General features: G+C 41.2%; 1 protein-coding gene across 1 annotated transcript in view; it reads left to right on the top strand.

Annotated features, from left to right (window-relative positions):
- ush2a (Usher syndrome 2A (autosomal recessive, mild)) overlaps positions 1–19,219 on the top strand; it is a 630,034-nt gene that overhangs the window by 474,807 nt on the left and 136,008 nt on the right. The window contains 1 exon segment of the mRNA XM_052011249.1: positions 17,106–17,279. Coding sequence (XP_051867209.1) covers positions 17,106–17,279 — 174 coding nt within the window.

The following is a 19,219-nucleotide window of genomic DNA, read 5'->3' as shown; positions in this document are numbered from 1 at the left end:
ATACTCTCTAGCCTTTGGATTATATTTACAGTACCATTATTCATTTTAATTTCCTTTTGCAAATCTATATAATTATGACATATGTGTACTGTGCATTAAAATGTATTTTGGCTATTGATACTCACTACTGGTTGAATTAATAGTGAAATGGGTAAAAGATGTAGGGAACAAAGCTGCATAGATGTAAAAGGATTTTTATGCGTAAAAGGATATTTTTGGATAAAAGATCTGGTGAATGGTATTTAGTGGGGGTTTCAATTACTGTAGGACTTGATGGAATAATATTTAATTTTACCGATGGCACTAAACTTGGGCACCTTAGTATGCTGTGACTATAATTGTGGAAGACAGCAGATAAACTAATCAGCTGGAAAGCAAATACAGTGAAATGTAGAAAATTGTACAATATATTTTAGCAATAAGAACAGAGAAAAGAAATGCTGCTTAAAAAATAAGGTTCTAACTCTCTAGATGAACACAGATTTGCTATTTACTCTCAGCTAAATATGACAGTGTAAGTAGATTAAAAGGATAAAATACAGGAAAATATTTGTTTTTATTTGGTTAGGTGGAATAAAAAAAAAAGCAAGGGGGTAATGTTCAACTTTCACAAGCTCCTGAGTTGCAGTTTTGAATGCAATGGATAATATTAATTAGCACAACTAGGAAAGGTATAAAAGAGTTCAGTACTTGACTTTGGATTATTTTTATTTGTTCACTTTAAGGAAAGGCATGAGTGTAACATTCTTAAAATACCAGCTTCAATAAAATATCCTTTTCACAGATTCTGAGAATAATAATATTTGTTAATAGACATTGCTGGCAAGGCTGGCATTTATTGCCCATCCCTAATTGTCCTTGAGAAATTGGTGATGAGCTGTCACTTTGAACTACTGCAGTCTTTCTGGTGAAGGTACTCCCAAAATTCTGCTGGTTTGCTGATAAAGGAATGGGCATTCTATATCCAGGAAATAGTGTGACTTGTAAGGGAGCCTGCAGATTGTGTTGTTCCCATGCATTTGAAGCCTTTATCCTTGGCTGTCAAGATCATGGGTTTGGATGTTTTCGGAATGACACAATTGAAGGACAATAACTTTGAAAAGAGAGTTGACAAGTGTGGGATGAGAAGGTTAGGAGGTGGCTTCACAGATACCTTCAAGACCATGAAGATAGATGATGGTAGGGCAGCGGATGTTGTCTATTTGAACTTTAGCAAGGCCGTCAACAAGGTCCTGCATGGTAGGCTGGTCTGGAAGGTTAGGTCGCATGGAATCCAGGGAGAGCTAGTTAGGCGGATTCAAAATTGGCTCAGAGGTAGAAAGCAGAGGGTGGTGGTTGAAGGTTGTTTCTCAGAATGCAGACTGGTGACTGTGGTGTACTGCAGGGGTTCTTGATGGGACCCTTGTTATTCATTATTTATATAAATGATTTGGATGCGAATGCACAAGGCTTGATAAGTAAGTTTGCGGATGATACAAAATTAGGATGTGTTGTTGATAGTGAAGAAGGTTATTCTAGATTACAGGGGGATCTTGATCAATTAGAGAAGTGGACCATGGTGTGGCAAATGGATTTCAATGCAGATAAGTGTGAGGTGATGCATTTTGAAAAGTCAAACCAACATAGGACTTACACTATGAATGGTAGGGCACTAGGGAGCGTAATGGAACAGAGGAACGTAGGAGTAAAAGTGCATAGTTTGTTGAAAACAGTGTCATAGGTAGACAGGTGGTGAAAAAGGCATTTAGCAAGCTGGCCTTCATCAGTCAGGGCATTGAATATAGGAGTTGGGACATTATGTTACTGATGCATAAGTCGTTAGTGAGGCCACGCTTGAAGTACTGTGTACAGTTTTGGTCACCCTGTTGTAGGAAAGATGTCATTAAACTGGAAAGAGTGCAGAAAAGATTTACGAGGATGTTGCTAGGATTAGAGGACTTGAGTTATAGGGAGAGGTTGGCCATGCTGAGTCTTTATTGCTTGGAGTGTAGGAGAATGAGGGATAACCTTATAGAGGTTTATAAGATCATGAGGAGCGTACATAAAGTGGATGGTAGCAGTCTTTTCCCCAGGGTAGGGGAATCCAGAACTAGGGAGCATAGATTGAGGGTAAGAGGGGAAGGATTTAAAAGGGACCTGATGGGTAACTTTTTCACGCAGAGGGTGGTGAGTATATGGAACGAACTTCCAGACAAAGTGGTTGAGGCAAGTACAATAGTATCACTAGATAGGTACATGGAGGGTCAGGGCTTAGTGGGATTTGGGCTGAACACAGGAAATCGGGACTAGCTGGGTGGGCACCGTGGCTGGCGTGGACTCGTTGGTCCAAAGAGCCTGTATCTGTGCTGTATTGCTCTATGCCACCATGAAAGATTGCTGTATTTTAAAAGCAGTGGATTATTTCTGTTGATTGCTGAATCAGTAACTAGAGAGCACAAATAGAAGATAATCAAAAAAAAATATGGAGCACATTCAAAAATCACTGACCAGAGAAGTTAAATAAGATGAGAAGACAACACATCCAGGATATGTCTGGCCATTAAAGTAAAATAGAATTTACATGATGGGAGAAACAAGGAAAGAACATAAGGACGGAACTGATCATGGAGGAGTTGAGTGAGGGGATCAGAGGAGGTTTAGCTCGCTGAGTAAGAGAAAATTGGGAAACCCCTCGGCTGATGAATGGATGGTTTTGATCTTAGAGATAAATAAGGTCAGGAGCTCAAGTCTGGTGGTCGGCAAAGAGGAATAAGGAGGCAGGGGAGAGGAGCTTAGAGAGACAGTTGGTAGGGGAGAAAGGAGGACTTAAGTCGTCTGTATTCTCTAAGATAACTCTTAAGTGTTAAGTGTCTTTGGCAGAGTGGAGGTGCCAGAAAATTACAGTTGAATGACCACTGTGCTCATATTTGTGCCCTATAATCTTGAGAGAAAAAAATGTGGGCCATATCTGGGAAATGACCAGAATTAAAAAAATAAAAGGTGCATTGGGGACAAAATTTTCAAAGTTTGGGGGCATGGATATGAATGGGCAGATTGGCAGCTCAAATGGTAGCTCAATTACAGAAAATGGAAGCTCAAAGGTTTTGCGGTTTGAAACTCCAGTTGTAGGTGGCTTGGTGAAGAGTCCATTAGCTCAGATTTTCCTGAGAAGAGCAGACGATTCCCCATGGAACTTATCCACATATTTTTCCAGAAGTTCAGGAAATAGGACGCAAATCCAATTTCGGCGCCTGGATTAATGTTGGATGCTTCTTCTGTTTTATCCTTTTTAAGGTGTTAGTACAGTGGTAATGATACAACTGAGTGGTTTGCTAGGCCATTTCAGTCAGCAGTTAAGAGTTGCCAGTCTGGAATCACATACAGGTCAAACTGGGCAAAGGTGGCAGATTTCCTCCCTTATTGGCATCAGTGAACCATTTCTGTTTTTATGACCACCCATCATAATCCTTGGTCATTATAATAAATGACTGGTTATTTTTCTTTAATTTCAGATTATTAACTGAAATTAAATTTCACATTTAAACAACATATCTCTGGATTTTAGTCTGCATTCTCTGGGTTACAAGCCCGGTAATGTAACAGCTACACCACCAACATTCCTTATTGAAGAACTGAAATCACTTTCAGTTTTATTAGATTTACAAGTTGATGTGAAGCACATGGAAATGTGCTTAAATGCAAGAAGCATCAGGAATAAGGGAGATGAACTGAGAGCTTGGATAAGTACATGGGACTACGATATTGTGGCTATTACAGAGACATGGCTGACACCAGGGCAGGAATGGATATTGAATATTCCTGGTTTTCAGTGTCTTAAAAGGGATAGGGAGGGGGGGAGAAGAGGAGGAGGGGTGGCGATACTGGTCAGGGACACTATTACAGCTGCAGAAAGGGTGGATAATGGAGAAGTATCCTCTCTAGAGTCAATATGGGTGGAAGTTAGGAACAAGAAAGGAGCAGTTACTCTACTGGGAGTATTCTATCGGCCCCCCGGTAGCAGTAAGGATACTGAGGAGCAGATTGGGAGGCAGATTTTGGAAAGATGCAAAAATAACAAGGTTATTATCGTGGGAGACTTCAACTTCCCAAATATTGATTGGCACCTGCTTAGTGCCAAGGTTTAGACGGGGCAGAGTTTGTTAAGTGTGTCCAGGACGGATTCCTTTCACAGTATGTTGACAGGCCGACTAGAGGGGATGCGATACTAGATCTAGTTTTAGGTAATGAACCGGGTCAGGTGACAGATCTATCGGTGGGTGAGCATCTGGGGGACAGCGACCACTGCTCAATAACCTTTAGCATTGTCATGGACAGGCATAGGAACAAAGAGGACGGGAAGATATTTAATTGGGGAAAGGCAAATTATGAGGCTATAAGGCGAGAACTTGAGAGTGTAAATTGGGATGATATTTTTGAAGGGAAATGTACTATGGAGATGTGGAAATTGTTCAGGGATCTCTTGCAGGATGTTGGGGATAAATTTGTCCCAGTGAGGCAGAGAAGGAATGGCAGAGTGAAAGAACCATGAGTGACAAGGGAGGTGGAACAACTAGTTAGGAAGAAGAAGGCAGCATACATAAGGTGTAAGCAGCAATGATCAGCTAGGGCTCATGAGGAATATAGAGTAGCAAGGAAGGAACTTAAGAAGGGGCTGAGGAGAGCGAGAAGGGGACATGAAAAGGCTTTGGCGAGTAGGGTTAAGGAGAATCCCAAGGCTTTTTTCCCGTACATGAAGAGCAGAAGAATGGCTAGAGTAAAGGTAGGTCCGATTAAAGACAAAGGTGGGAGGATGTGCCTGGAAGCTGTGGAAGTGGGTGAGGTTCTCAATGAATACTCCTCTTCAGTATTCACCAAGGAGAGGGGTCTTGATGACGCTGAGGACAGTGTTGGTAAGGGTAATGTTCTAGAGTATGTAGATATCAAGAGAGAGGATGTGTTGGAGCTGTAAAAAAAATATTAGGACAGATAAGTCCCCGGGCCCTGACGGAATATTCCCCAGGCTGCTCCGTGAGGTGAGGGAGGAGATTGCTGAACCGTTGGCTAGGATCTTTGAGTCCTCGTTGTCCACAGGGATGGTACTGGAGGATTGGAGGGTGGCAAATGTTGTCCCCTTATTCAAAAAAGGTAGTAGGGATAGTCCAGGGAATTACAGACCAGTGAGCCTTACGTCTATGGTGGGTAAGCTGTTAGAAGGGATTCTAAGAGATAGGATCTATGAACATTTAGAGAATCATGGACTGAATAGGGACAGCCAGCATGGATTTATGAAGGGAAGATCTTGCCCCACTAGCCTGATAGAGTTCTTTGAGGAGGTAACCAGGCAGATTGATGAGGGTAGTGCAGTAGATGTGGTCTACATGGATTTTAGTAAGGCGTTTGACAAGGTTCCGCATGGTAGGCTTCTTCAGAAGGTCAGAGGCCAAGGGATCCAGGGAGGCTTGGCTGTGTGGATTGATAATGGCTTGCCCGTAGAAAGCAGAGGGTTGTGGTGGAGGGAGTGCATTCGGATTGGAGGGCTGTGACTAGCGGTGTCCCACAGGGATTGGTTCTGGGACATCTACTTTTTGTGATATTTATTAATGACTTAGATGAGGGGGTGGAAGGCTGGGTTAGCAAGTTTTCAGATGACACAAAGATCGATGGTGTTGTAGATAGTGTGGAGGGCTGTCAAAGCTTACAGAGAGATATTGATAGGATGCAGAGCTGGGCTGACAAGTGGCAGATGGAGTTCAATCTGGAGAAGTGTGAGATGGTACACTTTGGAAGGACAAACTCCAAGGCAGAATACAAGGTAAATGGCAGGATTCTGGGCAGTGTAGAGGAGCAGAGTGATCTGGGGGTTCATATCCACAGATCACTGAAAGTTGCCACACAAGCGGATAGTGTAGTTAAGAAAGCTTATGGGATGTTAGCTTTCATAAGTCATGGGATAGAGTTTAAGAGCCACAAAGTAATGATGCAGCTTTACAAAACTCTGGTTAGACCACTCTTAGAGTACTGTGTCCAGTTCTGGTCGCCTCATTATAGGAAGGATGTGGAGGCGTTGGAAAGGGTGCAGAGGAGATTTACCAGGATGCTGCCTGGATTAGAGAGTATGGATTATGAGGAGACACTAAAGGAGCTAGGGCTTTACTCATTGGAGAGAAGGAGGATGAGGGGAGACATGATAGAGGTATACAAAAGATTAAGAGGAATAGATAAAGTGGACAGCCAGCGCCTCTTTCCCAGGATACCAATGTTCAATACAAGAGGGCATGGCTTTAAGGTAATGGGTGGAAAGTTCAAGGGAGACGTCAGAGGGAGGTTTTTCACCCGGAGAGTGGTTGGTGCTTGGAATGCGCTGCCTAGGGTGGTGGCGGAGGCTGATATATTGGACAAATTCAAGAGATTGTTAGATAAGCATATGGAGGAATTTAAGATAGAGGGATATGTGGGAGGAAGGGGTTAGATCGTCTTAGGAGTGGTTTGAAGGTCGGCACAACTTGGTGGGCCGAAGGGCCTGTATTGTGCTGTACTGTTCTATGGTTCTATGAAAGCAAAATATGTGCAGCCAATGATACCTTACACCTTGGGAAAGATTGCAATTCTTCTGCTGCTCCCTGACAAGAGAAAATTATATGTATTTGGCTTTCTGAATGTAGAGCATTGCTGACCTCTATGCAACAGTGGCTGGCAAGCCATGAGTTGCTGCAAATATCTCTAAATGCAGCTGAATGAATGCACTTGCAAATGTTGCTTGGTCACTGTCACCTTGACAGTTTTGCCCTGCTCTGAGGTTGCAGTTGTAACCTTACCAACCTTCTTTGTTTACAACAGGTAGGTTAAAGGATTTTTTAGTAAATGACAACAGACCAGAATTCCTTGTTCTGTAGTGAAATATCTTTGTGTCATTAAGAGAAAAATAACAATTTTACAGTGTCACGAGGATTCCCTTTCTAACTCTTTATCCTTCCTTGATACAAGCTGAACTATGTATTGCACTCACAACCATTCTGGTAGTCATTCTTCCAACAATCCCATGGGAAATGACTTCCCATCAATGACTGGTTCACTTCCCTGACTACAGCCTATCCTGACTGCAGACACTATTCCAACAGCATCTGCTGTCTCAGTGGACCTCTGCTGAGCATCAGAAAATGCATACAGACAAAGAATATCATTTAAAATTAAATAAAAAAACTGCAGGTGCTGGAAATCTGAAATAAAAACTGAAAATACTGAAAACACTCAAAAAGTCAGACAACAACTGTGGAATGAAGAACACAGAGTTTACATTTCAGGTCAAACATCTTTTGTCAGACCCAACGAGAGATTCCAGCATTTTCTGTTTATATTATAATACTTAAGCTTCTATTCCAACCCCCTTATCTGTCTCAGCTGTTAGTACAATATTAATATTACAATGCCATAATTTTAAATTACATTGCCAGGTAGCCAAACACAATCTCAATGATTACAGTGTGTTATTTTACTTCCAAATCTTGGGTGTGAAAGAATGTTGGCATTGAATTTTACATGTTAAATGATAAGACAGCTTTGAAATTTCAAACAACTTTGTTGAAACAAGTTTGTTCTTGTCACTATCCTAAAAGCTTCACAGAACAAAATCTAGACATCCGAGGAGCCTCTGTTGTAAGACATTATTATGAAGGTTAGCTCTTTGGATGCACATTCGCTGGATGGCTGGACTGATTGACTGCCCTTGCTCTTTAACTGTTTCTCCTGTTTCTCACAACAGCCTGCATTCAGGACCTCTAAAGCTTGGTACCCAAGCATCATAGGAAGGGGTTTTCGGTCATTTTCCAAGTTGTGTAGAAACACTCTATCTGTACAATGACGTGGAACATAGAACACTACAGCCCAGTACAGGCCCTTCAGCCCACAATGTTGTGCTGACATTTTATCCTGCTCTAAGATCTATCTCACCCTTCCCTCCTACATAGCTCCCCATTTCTCTATCATTCATGTGTTTATTAAATGTCCCTAATGTATCTGCCCCCACAACCTCTGCTGGCAGTGCGTTCCATGCACTCACCACTCTCTGTGTAAAAAGCTTACCCCTGACATCTCCTTATACCTTCCTCCAATCACCTTAAAATTATGTCCCCTCATGTTAGCCATTGTTGCCCTGGGAAAAAGTCTCTGACTGTCCACTCGGTCTATGCTTCTTATCATCTTGTACACCTCTATCAAGTCACCTCTCATCCTCCTCTCCAAAGAGAAAAGCCCTAGCTCACTCAACCTATCCTCATAAGACATGCTCTCCAATCCAGGCAACGTCCCCTGGTAAATCTCCTCTGCACCCTCTCTGAAGCTTCCACATCCTTCCTATAATGAGGCGACCAGAACTGAACACAATACTCCAAGTGTGGTTTAACCAGAGTTCTATAGAGCTGCAACATCACTTCGCGGCTATTGAACTCAGTACCCTGACTAATGAAGGCCAACACTCCTTACGCCTTCTTAACCCTATCGACCCGCCTGGCAACCTTGAGGGATCTATGAACGTGAACCCCAAGATCCCTCTGTTCCTCCACACTGCTAACAGTGCAGTTGCCTTACCTTATTGATGTAGGTACAGTCAGAAACTCCTCCTATAGGTATTGCTGCACAATTGTGGCTAGAGCAGTGATATAATCCAAAGAGAATGTCTTTAAGGAATTACAAACCCTTCTTATGTTGTTCTTCACTGAGTTTCTGGTTGGGTAACTGGTGCTGGCTTTGGCTACTCTCCAATTTAATGCTACCTCCCTCTATAGCTTGCCAAATCTTGCCATTCTAGCATGCTGAATTGAGTGGTAGGTATCTCAAAAACAGACTAAGAGAGACTAACAAAGAAAGGAGAAGGAGGAGAATTATCAGAAATGAGAAAGAAACAAAGCAGAAGCAATGGAGAAAAATTAACTTTTATCATAAAGTGAAAATAAAATGTGTTATTGGTCCATTGTACACCTTGTTTGAATATGTTTCTCACACAACAGAATAAGCAATAGAAGCCAGATGTATGCATTTAATGTGCACATGTTGCACCATTACAATGTTTCTGGGCTCCAGAGTACAAGAATGCAGATATTGATGTTATTGCCAGGGAAAATTGCATGGTCAAGTTCATTGAATGTATGTGAGAGAAGGAATTTCTGAAGGAAGATTGGAGTGATAACTTTGTGGATTTTTTTCAAATTATCAATTTACTCATGATAAGGAAGAATCATGATGCAAATGCTTTTTTTGGGCTGGACACTTCTTGTGATTGCTAAATAAGTTGGTTATGGGTTCTAACACATTTTCTCCTTTTGAGATGTAATTGAAAGAACAGCTTTCAAGATGCAATAACACAACATTGTTACAAGGACATGAGGGTTGAAATGTCACCACCTTTCCTGTGAAAGCACCACAGATATAATAAAATAAATCCCTAACTTTGAGCTGAGTTTCCTCATGGTCATACAGCAATACAGCATGAATACAGGCCCTTCGGCCCAACACGTCCATGACAACCATGTTGTCCACCTAGCTAGTCCCAATTTCCTGCATTCGGCCCATATCCCTCCAAGCTCCTCCGCTCCATGTACCTATCCAAGTGCTTCTTAAATGATACTATTGTACCTGCCTCAACCACTTCCTCTGGCAGCTTGTTCCATACACTCACCACACTCCGCGTGAAAAAGTTGCCCCTCAGGACACCTTGAAATCTTTTCCCTCTAACCCTTAATCCATTTGCCACTCATCGGCCCGCTTCCCTAACTGATCAAGTTCTCCCTATTATCTACAATAACCTTCTTCACCATTAATAACACCTCCTACTTTTGTGTCACCTGCAAACTTGCTGATCAAGCCTTATGCATTCACATGAAAATCATTTATATAAATAGCAAATAACAAGGGTCCAAACACCAACCGCTGCAGCACACCACTAGTCACCAGTCTCCATTCCATGAAACAACATTCAACCACCACCCTCTGCTTTCTACCTTTAAGCCAATTTTGAATCCACCTAACTAGCTCTCCCTGGATTCCATGGGACCTAACCTTCCAGACCAGCCTACCATGCAGGACCGAGTCAAAGGCCTTGCTGAAGTCCAAAGAGACAGCATCCACTGCCCTACCCTAATCTACCCTTTGGTTACCTCTTCAAAGAACTCTCAAAACTTTGTTAAACACGATTTACCACGCACAAAGCCTTGCTGACTCCTCCTAATCAGACTCTGCCTATCCAAACACTGGTAAATCCTGTCCCTCAGAATTCCCTCCAGTAACTACCCCACCACGGATATCAAGCTGACCAGTGTGTAGTTCCCTGGCTTGTCCTTGCTCCCCTTCTTAAACAATGGAACAATGTTAGACACATTCCAGTCTACGGGAACTTCACCAGTGGCTAACAATGAAGCAAATACCTCTGCATGGGCCTCCACAATTTCTTCCCTAGCCTTCCTCGAAGTCTGAGAACATACTCGGTCAGGCCCTGGGGATTTATCCACCTTAATGCGCTATAAGACTGCAAATACCTCCTCCCTGGTAATATGAATGTTCTCCAAACATCTCAGCTTATTTCCTTTATCTGTTGAGCAACCATGATTTTCTCCTCAGTAAACACCAAGGAGAAATATTCGTTAAAAATCCTACCCATCTCCTGCGGCTCGAGATATAGGCAGCCCTGCTGATCTCTAAGGGGACCTACTCCCTCCCTAGCCACCCTTTACTCTTTATATAGCTATAGAACCTCTTGTGATTTTCCTCAACCTTAACTGCCAGATCCACCTCATACCCTCTTTTTTTCCCTCCTGATGTCCCTCTTAATTATATTCTTAATCTTTTTATAGTCCTCAAGGAATTCACTCATCCCCGACTTCCTATACCTAATGTATGCTTCCTTCTTTTTCTTGACCAGAGCCTCAATATCTCTCATTAGACAGGGTTCCCTAAACTTGCCACGTTTACCCTTCATTCCACTCCACAAGATCATACTGCTCCTGGACTCTTGATATCTCCTTCTTAAAAGCCTCCTACTTGCCATTCGTTCCTGTCCCTTCAAAATGACCTTTGCTAGATCCTGCCTAATTCCCTCAAAATTAGCTCTGCTCCAGTTTAGGACCCTAACCTGTGGACCTGTCCTATCCTTCTCCATCACTATCTTAAAACTAGTAAAATTATGGTCACTGGAGCCAAAGTGCTCCCTGACTGCCCCTTCAGTTACTTGCCCTTCTTCGTTCCCCAAGAGGAGGTCCAGTATTGCATCCTCCCGAGTAGGTCCCTCTATATATTGACTCAGGAAACTTTCTTGGACACATTTCACAAAGTCCACCCCATCCAGGCCCTTAACACCCTGTTTGGCCCAGTCAATACCAGGGAAATTAAAATCTCCCACTTATACAAGCCTGTTATTCTTACAACTATGTGCATTTTTCTACACACATGCTCCTCAAGTTCCTGCAGACTATTGGGAGGTCTATAATACCGCCTCACCAGAGTGACCTCCCCTTCTTGTTTTTAAGTTCTATCCATATGGCCTCACTGGATGATCCTCCAAGGATGTAGTCTCTAAGCACTGCTGTCATGTTCTCCCTTATCAAAAAGGCAACACCCCTACCTGTACCTCTGTCACACCTGTAGCATCTGTATCCTGGAACATTGAGCTGACAGTCCTGCCCTTCCCTCAGCCATGTTTCTGTTATGGCTATAACATCCAAGTCCCCAGAGCCAATCCACACTCATCCACTTTACCTATTAATCCTCATGCATTGGAATAAAAGCAGTTTAACTGAGCATTCCTTTCCCTCCCTCTACTGTGCCCCTGTCTATCCTGATTACTAAACCTGCTCTCGCTGGCTACTGCTTTATCCCATGACTTGCTCCTGCTCAGAGTCCCACCACCCCCACCTCCCCCCACCGCCAATCCAGTTTAACCATTCCCAGGTAGCACTAGCAAACTTCCCTGCAAGGATATTGGTCCATTTCTCGTTCAAGTGCAACCTGTCTCTCTTGTACAGGTGACTTTCTACCTCGGAAAAGGTCCCAATGGTCCAAGAACCTGAACCCATGCCCACTGCACCAGCTCCTCAGCCACACATTCATCTGGCCTATCCTTTTATTTCTGACCTCACTAGCACGTGGCATCAGGAGTAATCCAGAGATCACCACCCTTGAGGTCCTGCTCCTTAACTTCTTACCTAACTCCCTTTACTCATTCTGCAGGACCTCGTCCCTTGTTCTACCTATGTTGTTTGTACCAATGTGCACACCGACCTCTGGCTGATCACCCTCCCCCTTGAGAATGTTCTGCACCCACTCAGAGACATCCTTTATCCTGTACATAAGCAAATCTGATATTAATAGGAAATTGTGGAAGATGATTGTGTTTCCAAGGTGTTTATGTTCTTGTCCTTTTTGATGGGAGAGACCATCAGAGTAAATCTGGTGAATTTCTAGATCATGTCCTCCAGTTGGTACTTCCTGAAACTACACTGCATCATTATTGGTGGAGTGAATATTGAAGATCACTTACTAACCTATTATTTTATACTGGATTTTGTTAAGCACATTGAATGCTGTTGCAATTGTACCTGTCCATTATGACTTAAGTCTTGTAGATCATTGAAAAGGTTGATGTGATGTGATGTGAGTAACTAGTAGCCCCTTTTCATAGCTTAGTCACTTGGTTCATATGACTGGCCCAGCTTCTAATTAATGGTGAACTCTCCCTCCTTCCAAGATGTCAATGATAGGTAGCACAGTATTGATGTTGTACAAAAAGTGCTGAAAACACTCAGCAGATCAGGCAGCAATTAACGATTCAGGTCGAAGACTCTTCTTCAAAATATTCTGACGAATAGTCTTCAACTTGAAAAGTTAATTCTGTTTCTATTTTCACTTCTTCTTTGGCAGTCCCCCAGAAATGAGGATGACTTACTTCCATTCCAGTTTTCTGGGTTCCGAGGTGGTTAATGAGGCCAACGTGGGAACCACAGACTCTTCCACGGATAGAATATGAGATGGCCAGGGCAGTAGTTTGTGAGATGGTTATCTTTTTCTGCTGCATACTCAAGGCTTCTGTGTGTTCCTGATGCATGGCCTCAAGGTTCCTAGTACTATCTCAAATGCCACTTCTCCACGCTGAAGAGTCAGAGATTCCCAGGAGTCAGTGGGGATGTTGCATTTCTTAAAGAAGGCCTTGAGCACATCCTTGAATCTTTTCCTTTATCCACCTCTTAATCTCTTCCCATGATTATTCTAAGCTCTATCTATTCTGAGTGTCTGTTGAGGGAGTCCGCTGTCAAGTATGTGAACAGCTCACTCTGCCCAATATGGCCAGCTAAGAGCATGTAAATTTGCTGGTGCTGCTCTCTGCATTTTTCTCAGTTTTACAATGTAAATCATGTCCACTGTGCTGCAGAATGGATGGAATCCAGACTGATTTGGGAGCAGTTCTTGAAGATCTTCTCTTTCCACAGCTGCTGTTTGACCTGCTGAGTATCTCCAGCATTTTCTGCTTTTATTTCAGATTTCCAGCATCTACTGTACTTTTTAAATTTTCATTTGCTGTAATTTGTCAGAAATTGAAGTACTTTCACTTATTGAGAATGGTTGTACATGTTGCACAAATATTACATGTAGTTGGACCAGACTGATATGTTGCCCAGATCCTATTGTAGGCTACTTTACTACTGCAGTGGATGTGAATGAAGTTGAACTTTGTGCCAAGTGTCAACAAACATCCTTTTTGTGACATGTTGGAGTGAAAGGAATTGATGAAGCAGCTGAAGATGGTTGAGTAGAGATTCTGCCTTAAATACCACCTGCTTTATTGTCCTCGAGATCTGATTTTCTGGCGCTTATTGATAATGTCTGCAGCTGCAAAATTGTAGAAGTTCATGCTTGCTAGCACAGAGTTATGTCGTATTAGTCATTATTTCCATCCCTGAATCCCCAACAATTTTCAGTCTTTTTCATTCAGACTGACGATTCTTTCCTTTTTCATCAGTTTTGCTCTTGATTATTCTTTATAGGTTTCTGCCCTTACCATTGCCTTGTTTCAATTGGTACTGGTCTTAATGGTTAGTAATTGTATCTTTACTTACTGCGTGTTTTCTCATTTTGGTTTTTGCATTTTTTTGTATTTCTCTGCTGGACGAAGTCGAAAGACTAACTGTGGTAGGTCATTTCCCTATCTTCTCATTCTTCACTGATTGTTATGGATGAAGAAAATGCTTTGACCGATTCTGATGTATTCATCTAAAGAGATTTTAATGTATGTCAATATCAATGTCACCCTACACCCCCAACTATCATATCCCCACCATCCATCTCCTACCCACCTTCTAGTAGGCAGTTGTTTCTTCAATTATTTGGCATCCACAATTAGAACGTAGAACACTACAGCACAGTTCAGGCCCTTCGGCCCATGATGTTGTGCTGACATTTTATCCTGCTCTAAGATCTATCTAACCCATCCCTCCCACATAGCCCTCCATTTTTCTATCATTCATGTGCCTATCTAAGAGTCTCTTAAATGTCCCTAATGTATTTGCCCCCACAACCTCTGCCAGCAGTGCGCACCACTCACCCACCACTCTCTTTGTGGAAAAAAAACTTACCGCTGACATCCCCCTTATATCTTCCTCCAATCACCTTAAAATTATGCCCCCTTGTGTTAGCCATTTTCGCCCTGGGAAAATGTCTTTGGCTATCCACTCAATCTATGGCTCTCATCATCTTGTACACCTCTATCAAGTCACCTCTCATTCTCCTTCTCTGCAAAGAGAAAAGCTCTAACTCACTCAACCTATTGTATGTGATAGCTTATTCTACATGTTGGTCATTTCTTGTCTCAAATAGTTTCCTGATACTTGTTCTGAAAGTAGTATTCTTTAGCTTGAACACACATTCCTCATTCCTTCCCTGCAGTTTAAATAATATCTTTTTGACTTCTGTACCTTAACAATTCTATACTCAGTTAAATTCCCTCTCCAGTCTTTAATAATACCCACATCCCCTGGAAATTAGCAATTAATCTAGTAGCCCTTCTCTACACCGCCTTCAGCACATTAATATCTCTCTTGTTTCTTGGCAACCTGAATTGAATGTTGTACTCGAGGTGTGATCATTTCATCATTACCTCCCCTGATTATATATTATGTAGTTCAACATCCCGATTGGCTACGTTGATTGCTGTACTGAATTCATGGGACATGTTTAACATCGAGTCTACAAAGATTTCTGGATTTCTTTTGCCTTCATCCATAGCTATTTCAACATTATTAATAGAGGCCCTGTTATTTTTTAAGTTTTTTTTCCATTTTAGCAGTTTAGATCTTGCTGCATTAACAGCTACCTGCCATTCTTCTTGCCAGTCACACATCTTGTCCAACTCATTCCATAATGTTTTAGATATCTCTTCCAGTTCTACTGCCTTTCCTGGTTTGGTATCATCTCCGTTTATGAACACTTTGCATTACTGTGCCATGCGTTTGGAGAAAAGAATGGAAATAGTGCTTCTGCAAGTAACATCACTTAGTCTTTTTTCAATTGCCTGTTGTCATATGGAAGGTCTGGAGGAATGGATTTCCTTTGTCTTTTTGGGGTTTCACTTGAATTTTCAGTTGACATTTGGGAGATTGCCACAACAATTGCAGCTAAGTAATATTTTGGTTCAAATTTCACTTTCACTATAAACCAATATTTCCTTTGTGATTGAGCTCGATAAAGAGACAAAAAAAACTCTCAATTTTATAAAAATAGGCCTGTTATCAAAAGCCTTGACAAGATTTATTACAGGAAGTAAAATATAATTATTGCTGCATAAATTCTCTCTATGGTAATTAAATGAATCAAACCGAGCTTCAGCTAACTCAGAGTATTGAAAGGAACAAATGTGCAAAGGGCATGTGTATCTGGATCAAGTCATGAGGGGATTTTATTGCCTCTGTCCTGCATTATGCTACTGTAGGAGTAGATACAGGGCAGTGTGAGTCAACTCCCACTGCACTATATCTGTGTGCACAATAACATAAGTGGTTAGGCATACAGACCACTTTTGGGAACGACTGATGCCACTGAATTCAAGAAGGCGTTTACGGCAGTCTCAGGTTCATAACATCAGTGCTGGACATCATTAGGACGGGCTAGCTGAAGCATGCATCTTGCCCAGGAGCCAGGGGAGCGATTACTGCAGAACACAGAAATATCTATTTGTATTTCAGAATAGATCGCAAAAGCTGGAGCATGCACAGAATGCATTCTTCATTCTTTGCTGATATCATAAAATTGGAAGCACCTAAAGAAAAAAAATGGTTGAATTCCCAACACCGAAGAAATGTATTCTAATGAGGTAAGAACCAGAAGCATGGGACTGGTATCTTAATAGCCATTTCAACCACCGGTTAAAGTAAAACAAACTCCTGAATAGCGCTGGCCATTGCCACAGTCATAAATTATGGCTGCAGTGACAAGAGGCTCTTTTGTATAAATTGCCAGTTTTCAACATGTTTAAAAAAAACTTTGCTAATGACTTGGCAGAAGCATAAATCACTTGAGTGGGTACCATTGGTCTGACCCACACACAATCAGTATTACTTGTCTGTGAAGCAGACTTGTGACTTGCAGAAGACAAATCTGTAGCACATTCTGCAGATTTGGCAATTCTGAATCATATCAGTTACTCTGGTACAGAAATCAAATCAAATTCAGAGGAAGAGCTACAATTACTTAATTTGATTAGTGATGGGAAGGATCAATGATATTATTTGCTTAGCAACACCAAATAACTGATGATAGCATCATCAGAAAAGGAACAATAAATTGTCTATATTATTATGACCTCATTTGTTCAGCTAGCATTCAGGCCTCACTGTGAAATGGGCACCAGGCCAGTTTGTTCATTACTGGCCCAGGATGCAGGAAACACCGTTATTTAGTTCATAGCCTACAGAGTGACTTTATTTTTAATGGAGCTGTTTGCAAAAGAGTAAAAAGGTACTAAGAATGACAAAAGCCAAAGATATATTTAAAAGCTGACTGAATAATAGCTAGCTTGTAACAGATTTACAGGGCTTTGCATGCTTTTAAGAGTTGCCTTTCAGCTGATTTGTGTCTTTTTTGCATCCAAACAGTATCTCTTATTGAACTAGGCATTATCGTACATTATATTGTTCTACGTGATGGGGCTAAGCATTTTCGAGGGACAGACTTCACTTTCACTGACACTGCAGACATTCAACCTTATCAGGACTACGCTTAACAGCTGAGAGTTTGTACAATTGTTCAGTCTGCAGACAGCAGCAAGTGTGTGTGCTGCCTGTAACTGTTTGAAGGTCATATTAAATTGCATTGTATGGTTACAAGTGTAATAATCTCTACTTTATCAACACTAACACAATCATTGTTCCTTTGAAATTTCTACTTCCTATTTTCCCTAACCTCCAGATCTGCCATTTTATACATCCTTCCTCTTTCCTGCATTCTGTTATAACTCAGTCCTTGTCTGGGATCTCAAAATACAGAATTCCTTATTCCCATATCTTTCCTTCCACCTACAAGGTACATGTGTTTTTAAATCCCACATTTGCTGAGCATTAACCACAGCTCCTCAATGTGCCTCAACTATTTCCTCGTCTAACTCATCCATTCACTGTGCATGCTTTTCTTTACAACTTTAAAATGGAAACTATAGGCATTGTGTAGTGATATTTGAGATAGGTGATTGTCTCAGGTGTTACATTTCCATCACGGCACTGAAGTTAAGCCTATTAGCCTGCTGAGTTTTGGGATTCTCAACTGGCTTTCTTTTATATGGCAGTTACTCTTATATATCCTTAGGTAACAATGAGAATTAGGGAAGTAAACCTTGTGATGTTTCTCGAAACTATTTTGCTATATTAGCTGATGTTGTTTAATAATTGAGAAACAATGTAGTTAAATTTTCTTTCTTACCATATGTATTTGCAGCCATCATCTAAGGAGTTCCTGAAAATGTCTATTCACCAGCAGTGCTTGCTCTTAATATGACCTCCTTACAGTTTATGTGGAGACTACCAGCCGAACCAAATGATATAATCCATGGGTACTAAATCCAGGCAGCAGTCGTTGAAATGCCTGCCCGATAAGGACACCACTAGCAGGATGAAGTTAATTGTGGCAGGTAAAAAAGAACATGAAGTTGAACTATTGAACGTTGTCTTAATTCTTCTGCATTCCAGCAGTTGAGATGTATGGAGTAGTGGCCTACCGTGAGGCTGAGTAGAGGTTGCAGATGTGCATTTGTAGTTCTCCATTTGCTATTATTTGCCACTGGGTATCTGCAGGATTATCAAATGGAATTCAGTGGCTCTTTGTGCAAATGGTTGCTTCCACTGCCCTCAATGCACGTGGTGACAAAGGCACGTGCATACAATAGTAGACATTAATGTTGTACTAATTTCTAAGAATTTGAATTTTGCTTCAAGGTTAGACTATTTATTGTTAACCCTCTTCTGCTTGACATGGTATCTCATACAGCTTTGTTATGCTAGGTTTCCATTATAACCAATCATTAGTTCTATAGATCCTATTGATTATATACTCCAAAACTACAACTATGCAAAGCATGTAATAAAGATATTTAATAAAATTACCATAATCTTTCTCAACAAACACAATAGAGTGAAAAAAATCTCATTTCATTTCATTAGCAAAATCTAAATAAATTTGAATGGTAACCTTGTAACATTAGTGTATTAAAATGCAGAAGAACCACTATATCCCTTAGGGGGTTATGAACAGAGAGATAAAAGTGCAATCTGTTTGAAGTATGACCTCCGATAATTGCCATACTTTACAGATACTTACTTATTTTCCATAAACATCCCATATATTTTGCTGCTGTCAACCATAAGTGAATTATGTGCACATATTTTTTCATAGAGGGATAGATAAAATGTAACTTTTTACCTTTTAAAGGCTTTGAACAGTTGTCATAAAAATAGTGGATTGTTCCTTTAATCTTTTCCATCACTATAATATGAGCATCATTTGAAATATTGGTATAAATGGCTTGTAATCCAGTAAATCAATGTACATTTCCTCTGGCATGATTCCTCCATTTTTGACTGTGGCGCAGTGTTTTCTGACAGCTTATTTTTAATTACATCTGAGCCTAAGAAACCTGATCTTATAAAGTGTTTCTGGGGAGAGGGCAGAGTGAGCCAACTTGCCATGTGAAATCCAGAAGTCATTCATAATTCTCTTA

This window comes from Pristis pectinata, chromosome 3 (assembly GCF_009764475.1).
Source record: "Pristis pectinata isolate sPriPec2 chromosome 3, sPriPec2.1.pri, whole genome shotgun sequence".
Classification (NCBI taxonomy): domain Eukaryota; kingdom Metazoa; phylum Chordata; class Chondrichthyes; order Rhinopristiformes; family Pristidae; genus Pristis; species Pristis pectinata.
This window is presented reverse-complemented; position numbering and strand designations above follow the sequence as displayed.